Genomic DNA, 26,435 nt, shown 5'->3' with positions numbered 1-26,435 from the left:
CTTCTTTGGGAGCCCCTGTCCCTGCAAGAACATACATTTGCCTGAAAGAATTGCATATTGCAAATCGGTCCTGGGCAGTAACTCCCACCCAGATCACATTGCTTATGCATTCCAGTAGTAAACCTACCCCTTAATCAGCACCTCAGTATTTTTATTTTTGGCCATCATTGCCTTGAGGACTGAGTTTGGTAATGTCTGATCTACCCCATAGAATCATCAGGTTAGAGAGATTCTCTCATGCAGGCGTGTCCAAACTGTGGCCCTCCAGGTGTTTTGAAACATTAAGTCCCAGCATGCCTTGCCACAGTTTTGCTATTAGGGAATGCTAAAACTATGGCAAGGCATGCTGGGATGTGTAGTTGCACAACAGCTGGAGGGCCGTAGTTTGGACATGCCTGCTCTAATGAAATAAAGGAACCAGTGCACAGAACTGTAGCCAGTCAGAGGTTGCTATGAAGTAAATAAGAGGTTACAATATAATAAGACTTTATTGGCCATGAGCAGAGCACATGGTTCTGAATGAGCGGAAATCTAGAATAATGAGTCTCAAGAATCTCTGAGCTCCCGGTACAACCCTATTAGACTGCAACTCTAACTCACTTAAAATGGATTTTGATAAAATACTATATATAATATATATATTTAAAGTATGATAGCCTTATCTTTTAGTAAGAAGCGGTTTATTAACGGATTAGGAGTTACCTTGAGCGCAGTGTAGTATAGTATATATTTTTACTGTTATATTACTCATGAGACTACATGTGACTTCTCAATTCAACACCAAATCCTATTATTAATGTTTACCGTATTTTCGCCTAATTCTTGGTTTTAATTGCACATTTGTTCTTTTCCTTGATTTTTTGTACAAACTAATGTTTTCTCATTTAACCCTTTGAGTGCCAACATCAGTGAGAGATGCGCAAAATATCCACTAAAAAATACCAGCGTCGCTCACATTTGTTATATAAAATCAATTTTTTTTTAAATTGACTATCTCCTATAGAAGTTACAGGTCATTACGATGACTGAAAATGTTTGCGTGGAAATGTTCACAAAAATATTTGCAAATTCACTTGGGTTAATACAGCAATGCACCATACCTCCCAACTGTCACGATTCCGTCGGGACAGTCCCGATTTTCGGGTCCTGTCCCGACGTCCCACCCGCGGCAGGCATTGTCCCGCTGCGGGGGGGTGGCAGTTGGGAGACCCCCCAATGTAGTAGAATAGACGCTGTGCGCATGCGCACAGCGTCTATTCTCGTATGAAAATGAGGTCGCGGCTAATTAGCATAAGCCGCGCCCCCTTTTCGGGCGCTCGCGCGGCTTCGCCGCGCGAGTGTCCCTATTTCTTCACATGAAAAGTTGGGAGGTATGATGCACATTTGTCATTAACAGGATAACTAGTTCCCCATTATTAGAAGTCACTAATTAAACATTCTTTGCCATTCACGTATGCAGCACATCATTGCACTATGATCTAATTGTATTTACTAATCTAAGGGCCGTATTCAATGCGGCCAGCAAGGGGGCTAAACGAGAACAAGTGACCCTCACCGATTAACCCCCACACCGGCCGCTCACCCTATTCTATGTTCCGGGGGGAATCCTTGCTGTCAGATGACGGCGAGGATTCCCTTAATACGCGAGGCTCGCACCTAATGCAGGGAGCTGGCTGCATTTAGCCGCAAGCCTCGCTGTTTTAGCAGCCGCACACGCCGTTTCTACGTCGCTGCAAAAACCAAGCGAGGGGGAACGGCGGGTGCAGGGGGTCAGTTGAATACTTACACTGCGAGCGGTCACAGCTTGCAAAAAAACATTGCATATACCCCTATGTATCCACTGGATTATGTATACCCTGTGTTGTAATATATGATAACTAATTGAGATACACCTATATCCCCTTCCTTTCCTTTTATGTTACTCAATAAATCACTTTTATGTACCAAACTCTCTCTGTGTTAATTGATTTATCAATTAGTGATGCAATAAGTCTAAATATTTTCAACATACACACGGCTTTCTTTCATAAAGAGATTTAGTTCATGTATATTTTTAAACTGTATCATTAAAAAAATATCGTTTGCTCCAGACACAAAATAACTGATTTAATTTGTTTTACTTGCAAACACCGGCCCAATGTGTATCTAACCGGAGGAGTGAAAGCCTTCTCTAGAAAATAATAATCAGCGTGACCAGGTTTATGCCATTTATTAGGACAACACACATTCCTTGTATCAATATTAAACATTGTGGATACAAATATAGAAGTATCGTAAAAGCAGATAATAAAATTCTATATATAATGTATACTGACTGAATATAAATTATATTAGACATATATATGCATATATACAGCATTATGCATGAAGTGCAAGCCCCAAACCAAAGCCATTATGAAAGCTACATTTCATATCATACAACCTCTTCTTTATACTGGTACCCAATAACGCATAGCGAGATCTTCAGCACCTGGAGGGCGGAGTCTTCTGCAACAATAACTAGAACACTGCAGTAATATACCGTGTGGCCAAGGTGTAGAGCAGCGATGGCTAACCTTGACACTAAAGCTGTTGTTGAACTACACATCCCAGCATGCCCTACATTGGTTTTAGCATGGCCAAATAGTAAAACTGATGCAGGGCATGCTGGGATGTGTAGTTCAACAACAGCTGGAGTGCCAAGGTTAGCCATCACTGCTGTAGAGCGTTCTATAGAGTCTGGGGTTTGGAGGACCACAGATGATCAATAAGAGACATTCTTTCCATTGTGATGGGTGCCGTCTGCATCTCCACTTGGAGTGCTGGTCTTTCCAGATGATAGTCTCTCCTTCTTTCCCTCTGCCAAAGCTTTAAAGTGCTGTTGAAATATGAAGCTGTAGTCATTATTAGGCCAGGCAGAGACACAGCCACAATTGTGCATTACTTACTGTTGCTGCTGTCACAGGAGCGGCTAATGTGCATCTTGCAGAAGAGAAGCTACTGTGTGCACAATCCCTCCACATCTCAGCAGCATGTGCACCATGCCTTGAAGCATATCTTACTGTCACATTTTACAGGATGACATCTCATGTTGGTAACTGCATACGGGACACAGCAGGACCCACCCTGCTAATCCCATCATCAGCTCCAGCAAATAATACCGTGGAAGTACCATACTACATATGATTGGATATGTATTAATATCAATAATATATCTAACTACTCCACTGGAGGCCACTCGATAGACCAAATTGCTCCTTTGTGTGCTAAAAGAGGTCTAAACAGAAAGGGAAAGCAGGTTTTGCAGGGACACTAATCGGTTTCCAACTTGCTGGATATGGAGAGAGGGAGCTGTGAAGACAGAGATTGGAGGTAGGCGCAGGTAGGGGGTGGGGAGTCTGTTGGCTACAAACTGTCACAGCTCAAATTGAAATTAAAATGGTCACAGCTCAAAGTACAAGTACATTGCTGAAGCCATCATTTTGACAGGCTTTTAACTAGTTAAAGCTATAAATCAACATTACAGGTAGGCGCAGCATAATACAACAGGTATGTATAAAGGACCCAATCACTATTTGCCCCTCTCACCCCCCACCATCACCTTACCCTCTCGCCACCAATAACTGATCTCTTTCTGACCTCGTCACTTCAACCCAGCCACCTCACACTGCCTCCAATCAGCTCACTGCCTTTCACCCCCCCCCCCCCAATCAACCCTCCTCCTCTCGCTCACTCCCATCACTACGCCCCCTCCCATCACCTCACTCGCTCTCTTTTGCTCCCGCCCACCCAGTTTCTTTCCTTTTTCACTCTCCCCATCCCCTTTTCTCCTCTCTCTCATCCATCCCGTATCGGTCACCCGCTCTACTCTCCTGCTGTCTTCCCTTTACCTTTCTTCTTGCCATCCCCCTCCCCTGGGTCTCAATATCCCAGGCTGATGCTGGGTCAGGCAACAACCTCCCTCCCAGAAAATACAAAAATAACCCAAGTCCAGTGACCAAGCCATTAAACCTGGGGACGCAGACGGGGCAGTGTAAACAGGTAACCTGGGTCACGAGACCCGGCACACGTTGTCCTCCCAACCACAGCATCCTCAGGGGTAAGGGGACACGCAGTCTCTGCTGCTTTCTGCCATGCTATGCAGACAGTAGTGGTGTGAAGATGAATGGATGTCTACTCACTGCAGAGACAGGCAGCCTAGCAGCTGCCAGAGTGATGGACTTGCCCCAGCATGACGTAGGTGCTGGGGTAAAGCCCGGGTCTGACATTGATTGGAACATGTTCCAAATCCCAGGTTGGACCTGGTGTAAAAGCGGTATTGGATTCCCTTAAGGACTAGCCTCCAGAGCGGGCCAGGGTCAAGGTGGAGGAGGCAGCCAGTACATGCCTTCTGGTGGGGGGGGGAGCTCTGAACACTGAATATTTTAGCACCAAGCTAACAGAGGGCCGGGCTGGTCCTGAGTGACTTGTGGTGGGACAAAAGTGCTGGATGATGAGCCCAGAAAAAGGCCCAGGGAGAACAGCAGAGTTCAATAGCAATGTACTCAGAAAGTAGGAATCTAATACTGGTCGGCCATAAACCATCAATGATTTCGAATCATTGATGGCCATCCCTAATTTACTCAGTAATATGGGGTTAGTCAGATCTGACTGCGAATTCTGCACCGGTTCACCCCTGCCTGTCGTAACTGAATCTGCAGTCACGACGAGACCGCGGTTAGTGTACATGCACAAAGAGCAATTTTCAGCAATATGCAAAGGCCACTGAATTAGCCCCATAGTTACAAGTGACAAAATTGGGCAACTATATACACATGTGTAGGTAGATGTACCTGTTATACACAGATCACGGTTACATCACATACATGACCATCACATTTTAGCACTGACCTGAGAGTTTTTAAACTCTGAGAAGAGTGAGAAGAGAACGTGTAAGGACTGGATCCGGCTCTTGTAAACCGGAATATCAAGGATACCTGAAAGGGAGGAAGATCTCTGTAATTACTATAATTCATGTAATGAATGTGCCAAACAACCCAAGTTTATTATATTGCTACAGAACAAGCTGCATTACAAGATAACCATTTCTACAGTGTATATTAGTCTTTGGAGCTGCTTGCTATAGACCTTATTCATAGATAGATGCAGTCCCATTGTCACTGCGTCTTTGAACCTGGCGGATCTGAGAAAATTTGCTAACGCCAGAGACTTTTGTGCAGAAATTTCAACCACCACCATCTCAGATCCACCAATAGTGTGCAAAGACGCTGCATCGAATGGAAAACAACGGATGCGCTATCAGACCTCTGGGCGTCCCTATGCTTGGTCAGAATATCTGCCAGTGACTGCGCACAAGCACGCAGTCACTGGCAACACACCCACAAATAGTAGTCGCATGCTTGCACTTGGATAATTGGATAGCTCCAAGCAAAACAATTACCCGCGGCCTAATGACTACATGTAATTGGATCACCCACCCATATCTAGGATTCCACACCGACATTATTAGACCTTTGCATGTTGCATGTTTTTAAATTCAAAGGACTAATCTCAATGTGCATGTTAACTTACCACATATTACATCAATATAGGTGGGTAGGTCACAGTCCAACTCTGCTGTTGGCAGACCAATCTGGAGAGGGAAGAGAAGTTTAGCAGTGAGGTCCATGCACACGTGCCGACATAAACACGTGCCGACATGAACATGTTCTCCACCTGTAGGAAAATGCAGCTGCTCCTCATGGTATCCTGGGAGCTTGTCATCATTAGGCTCTGTTCCCTCATGTATTAATGGCTTAGAGCAGGCATGTCCAAACCTTGGCCCTACAGTTGTTGTGAGACTACACGTCCCATCATGCCTTGCCACAGTTTTGCTATTAGGGAATGCTAAACCTATGGCAAGGCATGCTGGAATGTGTAGTTTCACAACAGCTGGAGGGCCAGAGTTTGGCCATGCCTGGCCTAGATTGTGGTTCTGGGAAGAGGAGGCAGGACCGGACTTACGCAATAACTGTATATGGCCACTCAGTGTCAGGACTACAGTTTAACATTCATAAACTCACCTTTGCAAGGAGTTCCTCAAATTCTGGTGGCCACTCCTGCATCAGGGTTTCAACCTCAGGCATGGCTCTAAAGAGAAATCACAAACACTATCAACTTGCATCTGACTCTATATAATATAATACTTATTGGCCCTTATTCACATTGGCGCGTACGCATGCGAATTCGCACGTTTCACCCGGCAACCCTCACTGCGCATGTGCAGCAAGCGCAATGCGCATGTGCAATGTCATGAAAAAATGCTCGCAAGCAAACTTTCGCGGAGATTTCTCCGTGCGAACGAGTTCATCGGTAGTAGGCGTGCAGTGGGCGTTAGCATGGGCGCGACCATTATAATGAGCAAAAGTGGGCGTACACATGGGCGTACACATGGGCGTTCACTATGAGTGGTGGGAGTGCTTTCGCATGAGTGCAAGAGGGATTGTTCCCCTCCAACGCAAAACTTTTCGCCAGCTCAAAGCAGGTTTTTCGTTTCGCACTCCTTGCTCCTTGTAATGTGCTCATTCGTACGGAGCAAACACACACACAAAATGGCTAAATCAATGGGTAAATCAATGGCACCTGCACACTATTGACACCAATACATGGTTGATTTCATGAGACAATTACCTCAGCACAACTTCTGATTGCATACCACCAGCAATCACGTGTTAGCAGATACAAACTTCTTCTGTTGCTAAAGTTATTTTGACCAAACCAATGCGCTAAAACCAAACAAATCCCACCCTTATAAATTTGCCTTATGTAACATACCACCACTATTGTCATTTCTACTCTGCTATATTTAGCATGTTGCCCCTGTGAACATTAGTCGACATGTGTCACCTCACATGCAACATAGATATCAGATACTTCCTTTGCAACACAACACATGTCACACATGTTAATTGTAATCATAATTTTTATTGCATATGCAAGATACAATAAAAAGTGAATTTTTTTAATGCCAAATTATATCACAACACACAATGAAATTATTTTCGTCCTCGTTTTGGGATACCACCTTTTGTGGGTCGACCAGACCTGCGTCTGCTGGTTATTGGGGGTTGATTTTGACCTTCCCCAGGTGGGGCAGAAGCTGCTGGTGTACCCTGAGGGGCTGATGTTTGTGTGTCGCGATGGTCGTTGAGGCGCTTCATCTCATGGTGGATGCCCTGAAGGCATTCTGCAATGGTGGACATCACCTGCAGCATCTGGGCCTGCCCTTCCACAGTTGTGCGTCCCTGTTGACGGATGTCACCCAGCACCTGCTCCAGGTTAGCCCTGTCCACTGGTGCTGTGCCGTCGGCAGCATTGCTTGGAGGTGTTTGAGGTGCAGAAGTCTCAACTTCAGTATTTCTATCTGTCAAGCAAGGAGAAAATATCAGTTTCATCACATTCACCCTTATACAAATAAGTTATCATTAATAAAAAACATTTACCTCCTAGCTCAGCCCCAAACTCATCCCCCTGCAGTTCGCTGTCCATTGTCGACACCCCTTGTATCTCCTCCATGGTAATGCACTCTTGTGCCAACTCATCTAGAGGTGTGAGCTGTAGGTGTTCGGGCAAATGTCCCCCCCCAGTTTTCTGGCTAGCTTTCCAACGCTCAGACAGCTTTCTCTTTAGCCAGGATTTGTAATCCTGCCACCTGCCGATGTTCAAAACATACATATGGACATATGAAACAGATATTTCAGATGTAATCATGTGTATCAAGCACAAGTGTGTTAGGAATCACATGCTTCAATGTGAGCCAGTACAAATGGTAGACCTTTTATACTACGTTTCACAAATTCTACATTGTGATGGTGGCACATATTAAGGCCTGTGCAATTGTGGACCTCCAGATGTGGACGAAGTACACATCCCAGGATGCGTAGCATAACTTTTGCTATGTGGCCATGCTGAAGCAAGCCATGCTGGGATGTGTACTTCCTCAAAATCTGAAGGACCGCAATTGGGAAGGGCTGCACATATTGAATTACTACACATGTACTACATTATATATTTATATATTACATCACAAACACCTTGTCATCTTCACTCAGTACAGTGTTAACAGGTGCACACTGTTGTCCAAATGTCTAATATTTATAGAATACCTCTGTAATAATTTGCACATACAGCAAAACACACTTGCCTGCGCTTAACATGCTGCCAATCCCGGGCCTGATGGGACACCTTATTAATTTCATCAGTGATCTCTTTCCACAGCTTGTCTTTGGTGTTGGGGGTCATTTTTTTCGGGCCGAATTCAATCAGGTCACGTGCTCTTGGCACTAAAATGCCCAGCTCCACCTTTGAAAAGGGTGTGTTTCGGCTTCTGCTTGCCACATCCATACTCCCAACATTGCTTGGTCCTGGACATGCAGCTGGAGTTTGGGCTGCCACTCCATCACCCACGGAGTGTGCTTGGGTTGATGGCAAACTGCTTGCAATTACAGGCTGTGTTGCTGCTGCCCTTTCACCCTCCTCACGTCTGCTCCTCTCCATCAGCCTTGCAGTGATGGAAGTTAGTCTCTCTATAATAGCCTCGTGGTCAGAGGTGACCTCTCCTTCTGATTCAGAAGTCATTCACCTTGTAAATGTGTCATGTGTTTTTGTGGCCATTTATAGTTGTGGTCTGGAGTGTGTTTTCGCAAGCACGCAAGACACACCTGCGTTAGCACGTCCACACCTGCGGTAGCAGCTAAAACCTGGTGTTGTTGATCATGGTCTAGCATAATGGCTATAAGTTTAGTTTGCAGTGCACTCTCATATGTCACTGTTATTATGTGCATGACATGTGTGGAATGTTGAATGCATGTGTGTGCTATCTTTGATACAATAGGTGTGTACTCTTCACAATCCATGCCATTTTTTGTTATTTGCTCACGAGCGCATAATTTTGCCCGAGAACGCCAAACACATGCTGTGTGCCTTATAAAAGAGCAGATTGTCCCGTTTACCCACACTTGCTATCCTATATGTTTGTTGACGGTGGCGGTTTTGCAGAAGCAGAACGCATTGTACCAGAGGGTAAGTTTAGTGGCCACATATTAGCACTTTGAATGTTGCTACATTTAGCTACTAATGATTAATACTTCTTGTAATGTCTGCAATGCATACAGAGATATCCATATGTATGTTACAATGCATGTGTGAACAGGTGTTTTGGTAGTGATTGTATGGTTCTGTCACCTATTTTAATGTGATATTTAATTGCATCGCTTTACCCTTAGGATATTTGATTTGGCCAGCTACTGGTGTAGCATTTGTGGTGTTTCTGCTGTCTCATAAGGTAAATTACTCTTTACAGAACCTTTATCTTCATACTAAGGGCAACTTCTTTCTGCATGCTAAATTTCATGTGCTTGCTACCTTATTTGCTAGTTTCATTGTGTGTATTGTGACCTAATGACATTGTAATATCATGTAAGCGTGTGTGTTAATGGCTTTTGGTGTACACATCCCCTTTTACAGGACTGTGGTCATATATGGATCTATTCAGCCATCCTTTGCCCGTATGTGTTATGTTGCTTGTGGTGTGTGCGTTTGTGTGTATGTGTTTGTGGTTCCTGTCACTAAATTTGTTCCATTTGTCTTTACAGAGTCAAGTGGTCGCCATACATGTGGGTGTGTGGCAACTGGACCAACGTGTGGCTCAACCTCTTCGAGGAAGGAGGCTGGGGCGTGCTAAAATATTCCGCACACGTGTGACCCTCTTTGGGATGCCTGATGATGAGGTACAAACTAGGTACCGGTTACCACCGCATGTGATCCTAGACACTCTCTCATTAATAGAGAGTGGTCTGGAAAGTTGTCACCGGCTCCCAACAGCAATTCCGCCTCTCACACAGTGGCTGGCGGTGTTGCATTTCTGCGCCTCAGGGTCTTTCCAGCAAGTGGTGGCAGTGCTTGCAGGAGTTTCCCAACCTACTTTCAGTAGGATCCTGAGGCGTGTAATGTCGGCCATGTTTCGACGCAAGGGCCACTTCATGGCCATGCCATTTGACCAGGACTCTCTGGATAGGGTAAAACTGCAATTTCACCACCTTGCAGGTTTCCCTAATGTGATAGGTGTTGTGGATGGGACACATGTACCCTTTGTACCACCATCACGTACTGAGCACATCTTCCGTAATCGGAAGATGTTCCATTCCCTGAACGTGATGGTGGTGTGTGGGCCATCCCTTGAGATCCTGGCCTTTAACTCCAACTTTCCGGGAAGTGGCCATGACTCCTATGTCATCCGTCAAACCAGGATCTGGCAAAGATTAAAAGAGCTGGAAGGACGTGACATGTGGATTTTGGGTGACTCCGGTTACCCTTGTACGCCCTGGCTCCTAACTCCTTACAGCTCCCCCACTCCAGGCCCACAGGAGTCATACAATACGGCCCATGTCGCCACCAGGCAAGTGGAGGAGCGCACCATTGGCCTCCTGAAGGGCAGATTTCGTGTGCTCCATCGCACTGGTGGTGACCTCCAGTATGCGCCAGCCATGGTGGCAAAGATTGTGGGGTTGTGTTGTTTGCTACACAACATAGCTGTAACGAGATCGGTCCCCTTCCCTGCGGAGGAAGTCCATCCACCTGAGCCACACGACGGTGCCCCCTGCCGCTACAGACACCCACAAAATGTGCGTGGGTACGCCCTGCATGACTCTGTGGTGTCACGTTTTTTCAGGTAGGTTGAATAACAGTGTTTGACACCATATTTACAAGTACTACCCACATTCCCGCAGAACATTTATGTGGATGAACCATGTAAATCTTGTTAAAACACATTTCCAGATCAGATGTGTGATTACATGAACCAATATATATGTGATGTTGTTCTGTTACAATATCTTCGATGTATGTATTGGAATGTGTATTAAATAATGTGGTAAATTTCCCTATCCTTGTAGCTGAACTCATCAAGCAGATTGTCCAACACACCATCCCCAGAGGCCACCACTAGCCACAACCAGGATGCTGGCACACAAACTGAAGGGCAGGCAGGGTTGTGATCTGCTGGCCAGATGGAATGTCAATATTATTGCACAAAATGGAGGATGTGTGTGTCAGCAGATGTGTTGGTGTGTATGTGTGTGTCATCAAAGACAAGTATATGTCGTTTAGAACTCACTCTAATGGCTATTCTTTCTATCCTTTCCAGGTGCAACACAGAGAAGACACGCATTTGTGGCAATGCTGCGGGATGTTCCAGTGCACCTAAGGGATGCTGCTTGCTGTGTGTTCCCATTGCTGAACCTGCTTAAAAACTAATGTAGCTGCTATGTTTGCACTAGTGACAGTTTGGAGATGTGACAAATAGGGTTGTGCACAATAAAGTTTTGAATTTTCACTTGTGTCTGTGTGGGTCAGTATAGTACTGATAGTGATAGGACTATACAAGTAGTGATAGTGATGGTGTGAGAATACCCGAGATAACAGATATGTATGTTTTCAGATGACACTTGTTGAGAGATATTTGTGACGAATATTCTTTATATACAGTATGGATCATGTTACATGTTTGCATGGTTGTACAAGGTGAAATGATGAGTAATTGAAAGCTGTACTAGGTGTCACAAATAGATTATGGGGGTTCAATATAACAACTTTGTGTAACATGCAATTACAAATGTCATCACAGGTGTACATTACACACACCTGAATTTCGTGTGCGGTTATGTGTATGAACGCATACTGTAGTAGTGGTTGCATATTTGGCCATACGCCATATAGAAAGGGTGTGTCATTTGAATGCATAAGTGTATGTTCGCCTGGGCATAGCCGAAGGTATTGCGAAAATTTTGATTCGCATACATTCTGTCAATTTGAAATGGCCTAATAAAGTTATCAGCAAAAGACACAGATTTCTGACCAATCACTGATCACCCACACTTATATAGGCACCTGCAATTAATAACTGCGCCACACCCAATATGGCAACTAGCATGGCACCACCCTTCCGCAAACGCGAGCTCCTCGCCCTGGTCCAGGTAATGGATCAGCGGCTGGGGCCCACGGCACCTTATATCTCTAATGCGGAGAAGCGGCGGGCATACAATGCTGCCCTCCGCAGAATATATTTGACTACGGGAGTACGCCGTAATATCGGCCAACTCGAACGCCGGTGGTCGAACTTGCGGCGCTGCTATGACGTATCCGCGGGTACATCCGCCGATGTAAGTATATGTATTTATGGCAAAATGTACGCATGTGTTTGTAAAGTATAAAAGAATGTTTCTCTGTGCGTGGGTATCTGGAAGTATATATCTGCAGTTAATGTTACTTTTGCAATTTGGTGAATTGTGTTCTGTGTGTATATATGGTGAGTGTGTATATGGGCCAATATGGGTGTACATGGGTATAGATGGGTGTTTTTGTGTGGTGAACAGTGTATATGGGTGAGGTGTGTCGCTTTATTGGATTGTGTTTGAAAGTTAGACAATGAAAGAAGCCTCAAGTGTGTATGCAGATCACATGACTAATTGTAGTTTCCATTTCCCTTTCCTATTCATCCACCTTGAATGACCACTGACCCATCACTGACATTGCAGCAAGAGCCAGGGCACACCAGGCAGAGGTGGAAAGGGCACGGGCCCAAACCCAAGAGGAAGAGGAGCCCACCAGCAGGACCAGATCCAACAGCAACTCATCTAACCCACCCCCCTCCCATTCCCCACCCCCCTCCACCTCCCATTCCCCCTCCAACACCCCATCCCCCTCCCATTCCCCACCCCCCTCCACCTCCCATTCCCCTCCCATTCCCCACCCCCCTCCACCTCCCATTCCCCCTCCAACACCCCACCCCCCTCCCATTCCCCACCCCCCTCCACCTCCCATTCCCCCTCCAACACCCCACCCCCCTCCCATTCCCCACCCCCCTCCACCTACCATTCCCCCTCCAACACCCCATCCCCCTCCCCACCCCCCTCCACCTCCCATTCCCCCTCCAACACCCCACCCCCCTCCCATTCCCCACCCCCCTCCACCTCCCATTCCCCCTCCAACACCCCACCCCCCTCCCATTCCCCACCCCCCTCCACCTACCATTCCCCCTCCAACACCCCATCCCCCTCCACCTCCCATTCCCCCTCCAACACCCCACCCCCCTCCCATTCCCCACCCCCCTCCACCTCCCATTCCCCCTCCAACACCCTATCCCCCACCAACCCACCACTACCCCCTTTTGCTCCCCCCTACTACTCCCCACCACACACCCCCAACCCCTACCAATCACCAACACAACCCATCACCATTACCCCAAATCCCATTCCAGCCTCATCCCTCCTTTTAAGCCCATATTCCACCATCATGTCACCATCCAACAGTGAGCAGGATGGGACTGGCATCCGTAAGTAATATATGTGCCTAATGTCTTTACACAAAGAGCTACTAATTACCAATCACAACACACACATATGTGCAGGCAAAATCATTTTTCAGTCAACACAATCACTGCAGTGCAACCCTGACCTGTGGGGTGTTCACCTCCAGAATCCAAGTGCCCCTTGAAACATAAATTGTGTGCAGACAGGCCTCACACCTTCAGTAATTGCCCACACATAACAGTGACTATGTCAAAAAAATGATAAACAATAAGATTCATGTGCAGTGCAGCACCATCCAGTGTGCTTCACAATTTAAACATTGATAGGAAACACAGCCAAATCCAAGACAGACAAAAGGTTGCTGGGGCCTGCTTGAAAGCTTAAAATCTATAGCGTCAACTCATTCTATATTGTAGAGTAGTGGTGTGCTATTTATGTGGGCCAAGCTGCTTCAGAAGTGTAGTTTCCAGCATGATGTGCTACACACATTTCCATATTGACTACTTAATTCGATGACAGGCCATGCTGAGGCATGCAGTAGTAAAAAAGCAGAAGGGCCATACATTGTACAGCAATGACAAACAACTTGAACAATAATGTGTGGTAAATGTTACAAAATGACAGCAGCCGAAAACAGGAGCATATGTCCCTTCTGAGGTTTGATGCAATTCCACCAGCTAAAAGAACCCAATTGTGATGCAGCCTACATTAATGCTAAGTTTGCTGGTATGTAATATGTATGTGTGTGGACACATCATAGTGGTTAGGAGCATGTTCACAGCAGCCCCTTCTTCAATGTAGGTGTAAATGTATGTGGCCTTCACCATTCACTGGAAAACTAATCATATCTTAACATACAAAAATACTTTATGTATATGATATAATATTTATACTGTTCTGTTTCCATTCCCCACAGACACTGATCAGCAACAGGAGCCCGTGGGCGAAGTATTTTTGGAAATACAGCTCACTTTAATTTATTTGGCCATTCTCTTGGAGCGTCTGCAAGAGCTGATTTAATTTTAATGCTTATTTTATTTATGTTGACGTTATGTTAATTATACCCAAAAAAGTTTGGCAAGTAAAGTGGCAGTTTAACTTGTTTGGGAATTTGTGTGCGTTTTATTTCGGACCAATATGTAAGAATGGTACTAACAACAGGTACATAGAGATGTGTAGTGTCAGTTATATAGCAAATTAAAAGGAAAGTGTTAGCAATGTTGCTTGCGTAATAATGTGGCCTGTATGTGGAATCAACACATAGTCGAGATGCATGAATGATTGAAGTACTTACAGTAACACTTCACACATCACATCTGGGTAGGTTGACATGGTAAAATATAGGAACACCATAATTAAGGCCATAACTTAACACATACACATAAACAACACATTTGTGGGTAGTCATAGGCATTTATTACAGTTACACATGTAAACATATTAAATATAAATGTACTGAGGGATAAGTAGTATGTTCCTTTTGCTACTTATTAGGGAAGCCACTTTAGATAATAAGGAAACATGATTAAATTCAGCTCTATTGTGTCAATGTAATTTGCTTGCAAAGTTGATGATTGTATCCAGCACATGGAAATGATTGAGGAGGGTGATGTGATTTAATTGATGTGTGCGTGGATGTTTGCTGCGTGCATACTAGTATTTGGTTTGCTAACATTTGGGGAGTAGAGCATGTTCGTTAGCAGCTAGAGGTGAGTGTGCGTGCGCAAATGTGTGGGCGCGTGCGACCAGTTACACGTACGCACAGCGAAAGACCACCCCCCTTACTTGTATGGTTGCGTGCGAATGATTTCGCAAGCGCTGTAGGCGTGCCTTCGCCCGATGCGTGCGTGTGGTTTTTCCCGCAAGAGTGCTTGCGAATGTGCATGCGAGCGCCTGAACCTGAATGAGGGCCATTGTGTGTAGTGGGCAACTGCTGGGAGTACTGTACATAAGCTGCAATAATGTCTCTCCAGTGAGTTCATGCCAGGACATTGAGCGCATTACTACCTGTACAGGCTGTTATAGTGACTGAAAAACCCCACTCTTCAAATTCCTCCCCATTCATAGGTCTATCCATTATACAAAGCTATGTTAAACGTCTTTAGGACAACACTTTATAATAGAATGCAGACAGATGAGATTCATTTTTAATTTGCAACTGACCTGCCCATTTGATCCTATGCTTTGCTACAGTTCAGGAAATAAGCACTTTCCTGTAGTATCCACACCTGACTGCATCAAGCCGTGAAGGCGGGACAAGCTGGTCCAATGAATAACATACGATGACAACTGAAGAGGCATTTTGGCCAATTACTGTAGCTATCAAGTCAAACTGTTGGCTCAACCAATCAGACCTTGTGATGCTCAGCTAAGCCTATGTCTCTAACGATGTGGGCAGTGGTTGCTGCCTGCTTTGTTATGGCCTGCGAATGTGGAACATAATAGGCACAAGGGGCCTAATTCATGTTTTATCACTTTTACATGAAGTCCTCATTGTGAGCGGGATCGCAGCGTCAGCATGATGCATGAGTGTTGTAGCACATGCGCAATCTCTCTCGATATGGATTAGGCCCAATGTTCCTTCAACATCTAGACAGCTTGAGCGCATACACATGGTGAAATTTCACTTTCTATTTGACCCTTATTTGGTAAGGATCTGGGTTGGTTGCAGTGTTCACATTCGAATTTTGACTATGTAGTACAGATCTGTACTATATAGTCTTGCCTGCCAAGACTATTTTTGTATTCGATTTGCGCATTGAAATCGAATCTGCATCCAATGTAGAAAAATCATTCGATGACCATTGGATTTTCTGTTTTATTTAGATCCGATTTTGCTTCTATAAGCAAAATCGAATAGAAAAATAGTGCATATATCTCATCGTGCACCCAAGGGTATATTTACTAAGCTGCGCCTTTTCAAAGCCACTATTGTCAGTGGTTCTAGCTGTGGGATTAATGCGGCACTGGTATTCAAAGCAAAACCAGGATGGTTTAGCATCTGAAAATTGCCATTTTAAATCCCGCAGGCAGGAAAGGCAGAACCGCTGCTGTAACGAGACAGGATACAAATACTTGGGCCTTCGCTCCTGAGAATCTGTTAGACTTCCCTCCTGAGGATTTTAGCATCATAGACCCTAGCTATTTTAGGTCGACATGCATTGAGTTGACCTGGACAGGTCTTGGGTTGACTCCTGAAACAGGTCAACATGCGAGGGGACTTGCTGCACCAATATGGTGTCCATGTTGACATTTGGGACAATAAAAGTGAAAAGTCCATGTCGACCTCTTGACTGTAGGACCTAGCCATTGTGGACCTAATGCTTGTGTCTACCTTCCAACGATGTCGACCGAATGCATGTCAACTTTATATGTGTCAACCCAACGACCGTATGCCTTGTATCTGTACATGCTTTTGAGTATATTGTGATACTCATCCTAGCATGCCCTGCAGCAGTTCTAGCATGGCCACATAGCAAAACTGTAACAAGGCATGCTGGGATGTGTAGTTCCACAACAGCTGGAGGGCTGAAGGTTCCCCATCCCTGTTCTCCAGCATTGCAGTGTATTGTAGCAGGATTGGGATGCGTACGCATCGCTAGTCGGCTCCCGTTCCCCCAGTGGGGTGACCCCCATCGAAGTGAATGCATAGCGAGTCGTTTGCCGCAATACATACAACAAAGGTAAAGGACACGTCTGTACCTTATTAAGTGTTCACAAAACAAATGCAAACCATGCCGTTTGGTCTCAATAATAAAACCGAGAACACACCTGGTATAGTGAACCGTGGCAGGAGGCTTTGACCGATGCAATTCACTGATACTTTCTATCCAAGTGTCGATGGCTTTATGATTCATTTCTGCGTTCTCCAGGCTCTTCACTTTTATTTGTTGCTGCTACAGAAAGAACATTAATTATCCAGACACCTCTCAGACATGCACATCAGTGACATATTGCCAGGATTTCCCTATACCCCAATATTCCCTATATACCAAGACCCTCAAACCTGCATTATTAAATGAGTTGGGAGTAAAATGAGGAATTTCACCAATTCCCAGATGGGTCACCAGTCATTGATTGGCAGCTCCAGTGGAGCCAGGAAAATACATATAATATATAATTCTTTCCTTTTTTCAAATTACTTAGGCTCTTGTATTGCAACTGTTAACAGAATTGAGAAAAATTCTTCCTTCCATCCTTTAGATGTGTGTGTGTGTGTGTGTGTGTGTGTGTGTGTGTGTGTGTGTGTGTGTGTGTGTGTGTGTGTGTGTGTGTGTGTGTGTGTGTGTGTGTGTGTGTGTGTGTCAAACTGTGTTAACCCTTTCAGGTCCAACGTCTAGTCAGGCTCAACAGCCCTAGCGCTAGTAGCAGATCCAGTGGTGAGCCACTTAAAAATAATAACATTAACATTGTTCAACATAGATAATTTTTTAATAAAAAAAAAAATTACAATTAATTTAAACCAGACTGTTTGAATTGCAAAAAAAAAAAAAAAAAAAAATTTGGACTTCGAAGAACACACTATCCACATAGTCACTCACCGAAACACTGTGCTGCTTGGAATTTTCCGACAGCCAGAGGGCCATAACCGTAGGGTCAGACTGCTTTGTGGATGGTTCGTCAAGGGTTAGAAGGCCAAGATTATCCGATTTGCCATCAGGTCTCGGAACCTATGGGGAGGCAGATGTCACCCTGCTTTCACATACATAGCATTATTTTTCCAATTCAATATCCAATGTTACACTTCTGTATAGTGTTCATAATTAATGTCGGTTTTACGGCATAGAAACATTTGCATGCATTAAGGGGTGACAAGATGAGCTGGACCAATGGACATTTTAGTGATTATTTTAAGACATTTAAAACTCCTTGTTCCAGCATTTTTGTAGAATGACCTACCTTTAAAAATGCATCAATATCTCCAACAGCAGGAATAAAGTCCGGGATGAAAGGTTTCAACTTGTGGTCTAAATCTGTGGCATGTGGGGTATATCTGAAAGAACAATCCGTGCCATAAATATACAGACAATCTGGGATAATTCAGAGTAAGAATTCCTGCAGTGGATTCACTCTACCAATTGTTATTCCAGCAAGGGACAGTTGTTAATAGGTACTTGTTGGCATCCAATACAGGTGGGATGCAATATTGCAGATGTGGCACAGTTATTTCTGGTCCCATCTCGGGGTAAGACCTTGAGAGCCACTACTAGGCATGCACCACAAAGTGTGTGTTTGATGTGTTGTCGTGACAACAGAACCTTGCTTACTCAAAATTGTGGAACTTACAAATCTCATGGTTATTTATATTTTTATTGAAGATTGGTGATAATGTCATAGACGTATCCTCACACACTATAGCTACAGTCACACCCAAATATCCCTTCTTGGCGCTCGAGGTCCTTTGTGACACGGCTAGCACCAAGTGTCTTTCGTGTCTGAATCTGTATAAGGAGTCTTGCGATTCAGCAGCTGAAGGGATAGCCATCCGTGCAGTCGCCATCGATGGCGATATTGCAACCAGCCATCAATAGTAACAAACTTTGTGATGGATGACCATCGATAGTTTTACCTATTGATAGTCATCCATTTTCTTTGACTGACTGGCCCATGGGCCAATCAGAATGTGGGGTAGGGCTTCAGGGTTGTCAGGGGCGGGGCTATGCTCCAGGTCCCGGCACCTTGGAAGCAAAAAAAAAAAAAACGCTTTGGGTTTGCTGTGCCATCAATGGAGGAAACCATCGATGGCAAAAGTATTCAACATCGGTCATAAACAATCAATGGTTTCAAATCCGGAAAATTTTCGGACAGAACACTCAAGTGGTTAAGGCTCAGTGTAAGATGAGACATCTGTACATCCAACATCCGGGGAAGTATTTACCATCAAAACAATGTATGGCTGGGGTAGCCAACCCTAGTCCTCGAGAGCTACCAACAGTGCATGTTTTGCAGGTCTCCTCACAGAATCACAAGTGAGCTAATTAGCTCCATCTGTGTATCTTTTACAATGTGTCAGTGATTAATGAGTGCAGCTGTGCAGCAGCTAGGTTGTCTGGAAAATGTGAACTGTTGGTAGCTCTCGAGGGCTAGGGTTGGCTACCACTGATGTATGGCATGCAATGGTCATTATAATGAGTCTGTGCCAGAAAATCTTTGCTGTTCTGGCTTAAAAATGACTATAGAACACATTGCATTGCATAGATCTTCTATCAAGAAGGCATACACTGTAGTGGGAGGAGAAACCTGGAACTCTACCATTATAACTGAATCAGCCTTTTCCTACATGTAACTTGGATTGTTTCTGCTTAGTGATCTATTCTTTACATCATGGAAATACTGACTCTGACGTAAGACTTCACACGCCCTCACCTGGTGATGTACTGGAACAGCTCTTTAATGTCAGATGTCACAGGAAGGTGCTCGAAGTCCGATGGGTCGTAACTGCGGGAAATGAAAACAGACGATGACACCTTCGCTTACATCATCACTGCCAGGCCGTGTATATGGAACCGGCTTGCTTTATAATCATGGGGATATTCTACATGGATGAAATAGAATAAATACAATTTACTTTGTACTGACAATAACCCAGTGGTAAGCAAAAGGGAAGCCTCGTAATAAAACTCCCCTGTCTAAACCAGAGACTCTTGGCTGGCTTCTACAGAAATGATTTCACACAATATTGTATAACAAAACATTTCCTTGCTCACCCTACATTTGAAGTGCCATTGTCATCTTCATCGTCATCATCATCATCTTCCTCATCATCCTCTTCTTCAGAGTCCTCTGTATCCTCATCCTCACTAAACTCGTGAGCTGCCCCGGGAGTTTTCTTTTTCTTTTAAATGTAAGCAAATAAAGAATAATATAATGTCAACTTGCTGCTCATCAATGCAGCCTGTAAGAGAACAAATCACCCAATTACCCAGATTCTTATAGATTTGTAATGTGGAAAAAGGCAAGAAAATAAACCTAATGTCCTGTATAATAAACTTTGTAAATATTAATATCAACACTAGCGCGGTCTTGGGTTTGAATCCCACCATACTTCCTACTCATACTTGCCTACTCTTCAGGGATGGATCTATGAAACGGGTGTGGATCGTATTGTCGACAAGACTTAGGTCGACAGTCATTAGGTCAACACCATTAGGTCGACAGGCAGCAAGGTCAACAGGGTTCTAGGTACAGTATGTCATCCTGTACATCCTTGCTGGCGGGTCGCCAGAACGTACGCGCTGGCGACCCGCCAGCAGCATCGCCAGCGAGAAAACTGAGACGCGCGTGCGTCTCACGCGCACGCGCGTCTCAGTCTCCGTCGCTAGCGCGACGGAAACCCTGTCCGTCTCCGCCTCAGGGAGACGGACAGGGTTAGGGGGGGTTAGTGGGGGGTGCGGGCAGTCGGCGGGGACCCGGGGAAACGTATGGAAGCGCCGTCGGAAGGGGACTCTCGTGCGCGCGCGTCCCCTTCTCACGATCGCCATGGTGCTGGCGGGGGTTGGCGGCTGGCGACGCCAGCGCCATCCCCTGCAAAGATGGGAAAAGACCCATCTGTATACCATGGGTGAAGGTCGACAGGTGTCTAGGTCGACAGGTCACGAGGTCGACATGGGTTTTTTTCACAGTTTTTTTTAACCCGAATGTCGACACATTCAACATGGACACAGTTGGAAGTCAACTGCAGCCCCTTGCATCGCTCACGATGCTTCGGGCACGGTGCCTCGCTGCGTTCGGCACACTATTTTATTCCCACACCACGCCCTAGTGGATGGTAGGGCATGAAATACCGCCTGTCGGCACATGTCGGCTCAAAAAAAACAGTGAAAACCCCATGTCGTACTAACGCATTTGTCGACCTAGTCCCATGTCGACCTTGTTGCCTGTCGACCTAAGTCTGGTCAACAATACGACCGTATCCCTTATGAAACTATCGAAGCTTAAGCTTCTGGGCCCCTAATCCCAGATGGGGGGTGGGGGTTGCATGGTTTGGTCATGCCAGGTCTATTTTTTATTATTATTATTATTATTATTATTAGTCATGTTTATTACATTTGCAATTTTGATGGTTTCAATGAGAAAACATCTGGATGCGATTTTTGAAGTGTGATTTTTTTTATATCATGGCAAAACATGCGATTTTTACTGCAAATCACAAAATACTACATGTGTGACTTTTGGTAAACGTGTGATTTTGGCCATACAATTTTTTTTTTAAAAATGGCACCCTATTACATCTCGCCCTTGGACCTTGTTGGATGTTTCTTTTCTGTTGCTGGGTGCAAATTGGCCCCCATAACAGTTCCAGCTTCAGAGTCCCAGAAATGTAGGACTGCCACTGCAACTTTACAAGAATAGCCAACACCGTCCCCTGCTCTGATCACAAACCCCCATTATGCAGTGTTCAAAGTTTGCGATCCGATGTTGCATTTCGCACGGAATCTCATCTTCATGGCCCTGCCCTCTGCCGCACAATGCCAGTAATCTCAGCATTCATGGGGCAGCACAGATGGTGTAATGGTTAGCATTACTGCCTCATAGCACTGAGGTCATGGATTCTATCCCCACCATGGCTGTAACTGTGCGGAGTTTGTATATTCTCCCCGTGCTTGCGTGGGTTTACTCCGGGTACTTTCCTACCACAATCAAAAAATATACTGGTAGGTTAATTGGATTCCAACAAAAATTAACCCTAAAACTTCTGTGTGTGCATGTACATGTGGTAGGGAATATAGATTGTAAGCTCCACTGGGGCAGGGACTGATGTGAATGTTCAACTATTCTCTGTACAGCGCTGTGGAATATGTATGCGCTATATAAGAAACGGTTAATAAATAATAATAAGTTCATACCCCCGTCCAACCCCCAATTGTGACTCATATTTCCTCACCACGCCCATCTGGCTGCCCTCTCAGGGTTAAACCAACAAGTCCAATGCAGAAAGTCCAATTTGAGTGCTGAATGTGTAACATTTTGCACACCTCGGCTTGCCACCATCAGCGGGTACAAGCTTGTGCCAGCAGCTGGTTAAGCCAGACAGGAGAAAACTAAAAACCTCCGCCAGTTGTACAGAACAATTTAATTCACCCCTTATGAATCCTGAATGTCCCTAGGTCTTAGCAATATGATTAATAAGCCATTCCACATTTTCAAGGTATTGGGTTGTAAAACCCAGCACTTCTGTTCTGATTTATGCCCGATATTTAAAAGGGCAATGATTTTACATGGCAGTCACAGCCAATTTAGGCACTGCCCTTTTAAATATCCGATATAAACACAATCAGAAGTGCCGGGTTTTACAATCTGACACTTCATAAATAAACCACCAAGACTTTTCTAGAGATTCATGCTAGGGTTATTTTGTACTTTGAGTCCTATTGGAAGAAAAATGCTAAAAATAACATTATTATTATTTTAATTTTAAAATACTCGTCGGACACTATCATCGTCGTGGGATTACCGTGGTACTCTCGTCGTCCTCGCTGCTGCTGTTTGGGCCTGTCATGCTTTTCACTCTATGAGATGTGAGTTTAGAAGGAACTGAAAGAACAAAATAAAATATATAAAACATTGTAATAAGTAATATAGGAAAGTAGTCTGAAAGTTACAGTAGATTCTCACTGGACAGAAGCATCCTCACCTGGTTTCCTTGGAGTTGGAGAATGAACGCTACCAACCTCCTCCGAGTCGTTAATTTCCAGGCTTTCGTCGTATGGCTGGTTCTGTACTAGCCGTGTCTGGAATATGTATGATTAAACCATCACGTCACATTGAAAATCAATGTAAAAAAAGAGAGCCGGATTCAGAGAAAGGTGCAGATCACACAGACATGCAGTATTTCAAAACAGCAGCTATGGCATAATAAACGAACGTCGCAGGCGGTGCCTTGTATAGATAGATGCTTGCTTACACTTTCCTGGTATGCTGCAGTGTCAGAGGACACAGCATTTCACTATTTGTATGAACATTCCTATATATAAGCAACCCTCAGGTTTCTCAGGCTGGCCGATAGAGTCACGTTGCTGGAGCTAGTGGAATTACATTCAAAGACACAGCCAATGGCTTCAGCAGGACAAGAAAGTGAAGCAGACACAATCTGATTCCTGCAATTCTGCCTGTCTCTGCCCCCCAAATGCCGGTAGCGTGTCAATCAAGCTGTGGCATTTTAGGCGGCTCAGTATTCCGACAGTCATTGGACCGATGTCGGAATCCCAACTGTCAGGACTCCTTCAAGGGGGCGTGCCCTACGAAGCCACTTGCGGGCTCGCTGCGCGCATCACAGGTTCTTTTCTCCCTCTATACGTCGATCACCTGACTGTCGGCATCCAGACTGTTGGGAGGTCACCCAGCACCCATTTTTGTCAAAATGTTCAACATTGTTTCCCCAGTTCTGCACATGGGCAGATCTAAACACACTGGAGATATAGACACCCAGTTTGTGAACTTCCCTGAATTAGGCCCAGAATTGGATTAACAGGACACACCAATAGAAATGTCAACCTTCTATTTAATATACACATAGAAGACTGTACTTATACTACATTCAGTAATTAGGCTTTATGTGGGTAATTAGGATATCCAACATTAGTAAAGTTTAATTTTCCTTATTGGAAGCACATACAGTATACCAGACAATTACACTAAGGATACCAGACTAAGGGGACTATAGTAATGATTGTATGATATAGACTATAGAATGATCGTCATGTAGACTTCATTTTCCAATAACGACCCAGAGGCCAGTGTAGATTTGTTTTCAGACGATACTTAAGGTGGAAATACATCAAAACGACCTGATCTTATACAGGTCATAAGGGCGGTCGAATGAGCAATCGTTTATGCTTTAAAAGCACATACATACAATCTGCTCACGACCGGAAGCAAAGCCGATGGATCATATGTGCAGCACCTATGATCTGAAGATCGACCCCGCATCATAACACTATACCTCACGCCGTGCACACAATCCATCACAAGGCCCATCAAAATTGTGCATGCGGGCCGAAGAATGCTAGTGTATGGTCACCTTAAAGCAGTGGTTCCCAAACTTCTGGAATCAAGACACCTAGAGAACCATTTAATACAACAGGCTGAAGTAAGGGGACTAAGTAAAAACCAGACCCGGACAAAACCCTGGAATGCCGGACCGGGCATCAAACGGTGCATTCCGGAGCTTGTAGTCTCCCGTCCGGGGGGGGGGGGGGGGGGGTGACTTGTCTGTGTGATACCTTTTACCAGGGACATGGGGACGGGGAGATTACAGCCTCCCCGTGTGGACCAGACCATTCAATTTTTTTGCTACATGGACCATACAGGACACCCCACGGACTGGACAATACAAACTCAGGAATGCAGAGTTTGATATCCGGTCCAGCATTCCGGGGTCTTGTCCGAGTCTGGTTTTTACCCATACCCTGGGCCTGAATTAAGTCCTGTAGGACATCCAGTGTAGCAGCGGAGAGCTTATATCTGTGGGGGCACTGGGGTCCAGTTACTAATAGATATTTAAAGAAAGTACAACGTTTTACAGGTGTTATTTGCAAAAAACTACAGCTCATGTCTCATGCACTATATACATATAGTGACCACTTTGCTAAGATCACTATCATGTTTACAACTTTATTTATCTCCTGCCTCAACCATGTAACCCTCGGGTGCACATTAGGTAAGTAAGCCCATGCAGTTACCTGCAGCCCCTCTGTATGTGCTTCCTCCATTGCTGCCTCCTCTAACTGAGTGGCATAAACACCCCGGCAGCCTTTACCTCGGGTCCGGGGTTCTAGCTGCTGCGCTGCCTCCCGCAGATTGCGGACCAACCAACGTCTCTATGGAAACGGGGAGGACTTCCGCCAACCAGCAGCTCTTCCGTTGAAAACGTCAATTCGGCTACTTAATTCCGCCCTCACTGCTGAGCTTCATGACATCCCTTTCCGCCCTGACTCCAGTCCTGAGCTTCATGGCATACCCTTCCGCCCTGACTCCGGAGCTTCATGGCATACCCTTCCGCCCTGACTCCTGAGTTTTTCATTACATAATAACCTTCGTTCCGCCCTCACTTGGTACACGCTATACTTTTCCTCCCTCACATGTGAGCTGTACTTTATACGCAGCCTACCCTCGCTGAAATAGCAATCTCCCTCATTATTCTAGCAATCTCCCTCATTTCACCTAGCACACATTACGCTGTTACACAGGGTTGCCTACCTCACCCTGGGAAGCGGTCATCTATTAGAATGAACTTAGGTCTACAGTCATTAGGTCGACCCCACTAGGTCGACTGGCAGGAAGGTCGACCTGACTTAAGGTCGACATGGGCCAAGGTCGACATGACTTAAGGTCGAATTTGCATAAAGGTCGACATGAGGAAGGTCGACTGGTCATAAGGTCGACATGGGTTTTTCACTGTTTTTTGAGCCGACATGTGCCGACAGGCGGTATTTCATGCCCTACCATCCACTAGGGCGTGGTGGGAGAATAAAATAGTGTGCCGAGCGCAGCGAGGCACTGTGCCCGAAGCATTGCGAGCGAAGCGAGCGATGCGAGGATCCGATTCTCATTGCCAACTGTGTCCATGTCGACTGTGTCGACATTCGGATCAAAAAACAGTGAAAAACCCATGTCGACCTTATGACCAGTCGACCTTCCTCATGTCGACCTTTATGCAAATTCGACCTTAAGTCATGTCGACCTTGGCCCATGTCGACCTTAAGTCAGGTCGACCTTCCTGCCAGTCGACCTAGTGGGGTCGACCTAATGACTGTAGACCTAAGTTCATTCTGACAGATGTACCGATTCCAATATACCCCTTTTACACCAAAAGCCCTGGTCGGACCCTGGTCTTTGAACACGGGGGTTTCCAGGGTCGGACCCTGCTTCATACCCCATATGACAGCAATTCAACCTGGGTCGGACCAGGGTCTGCACCATTTACACTGGACCTGGGTCAGCCCTGCCTCTCCTTGTGGATTTCATTACAAATGGCCTGCAATAGCAGCACCACATCACCTACCCTGCACATCATCACCCCCCCTGCAGCATCACATCAACCCCTGCAGCATCACATCACCCCCCCTGCACATCATCACCTCCCCTGCAGCATAACACCCCCCCCCCCCC

At 45.2% G+C, this 26,435-nt stretch overlaps 1 protein-coding gene and 1 long non-coding RNA gene across 6 annotated transcripts; one reads left to right on the top strand and one right to left on the bottom strand.

Moving 5' to 3' along the window:
- Positions 1-2,018: 2,018 nt before the first annotated feature.
- IFT46 (intraflagellar transport 46) lies at positions 2,019-25,248 on the bottom strand. Of its 5 annotated transcripts, none has more exons than XM_083162516.1 (12): positions 25,007-25,232; positions 22,960-23,056; positions 22,780-22,859; positions 20,033-20,160; positions 19,692-19,763; positions 18,225-18,318; positions 17,867-17,995; positions 17,097-17,218; positions 6,042-6,108; positions 5,551-5,611; positions 4,870-4,955; positions 2,019-2,857 (listed from the first exon to the last, which is right to left on the bottom strand). In XM_083162516.1, exons 1-12 carry the CDS (start codon positions 25,034-25,036, stop codon positions 2,744-2,746), a joined length of 1,080 nt encoding a protein of 359 aa, XP_083018642.1. In that variant the 5' UTR covers positions 25,037-25,232; the 3' UTR covers positions 2,019-2,743. The 5 variants fall into 5 exon arrangements, with proteins under 5 accessions (XP_083018642.1, XP_083018641.1, XP_083018639.1 ...); XM_083162515.1 differs by having other exon boundaries at positions 17,097-17,221; positions 25,007-25,224; XM_083162513.1 differs by lacking the exons at positions 2,019-2,857; positions 4,870-4,955; positions 5,551-5,611; positions 6,042-6,108 and adding exons at positions 6,115-7,381; positions 7,461-7,669 and having other exon boundaries at positions 25,007-25,248.
- LOC146042491 (uncharacterized) lies at positions 9,620-11,448 on the top strand. The gene is made up of 3 exons (XR_014463892.1): positions 9,620-9,746; positions 10,911-11,081; positions 11,162-11,448. It is a non-coding gene; the product is annotated as an uncharacterized LOC146042491 (long non-coding RNA).
- Positions 25,249-26,435: the final 1,187 nt, after the last annotated feature.

The sequence above is a fragment of the Crinia signifera genome, chromosome 19 (genome assembly GCF_055691185.1).
Source record: "Crinia signifera chromosome 19, ASM5569118v1, whole genome shotgun sequence".
Lineage (NCBI taxonomy): Eukaryota > Metazoa > Chordata > Amphibia > Anura > Myobatrachidae > Crinia > Crinia signifera.
This window is presented reverse-complemented; position numbering and strand designations above follow the sequence as displayed.

Excerpts from the sequence above, each read along its gene's own strand:
- IFT46 (XM_083162512.1), bottom strand. The coding sequence starts at position 25,036 with ATGGAGGAAGCACATACAGAGGGGCTGCAG. Across the intron at positions 20,161-22,779 it reads AGGACGACGAGAGTACCACG|AAAAAGAAAACTCCCGGGGC; the intron begins GTAATCCCACGA and ends TACATTTAAAAG. Across the intron at positions 19,764-20,032 it reads AATGGCACTTCAAATGTAGG|TTACGACCCATCGGACTTCG; the intron begins GTGAGCAAGGAA and ends CATTTCCCGCAG.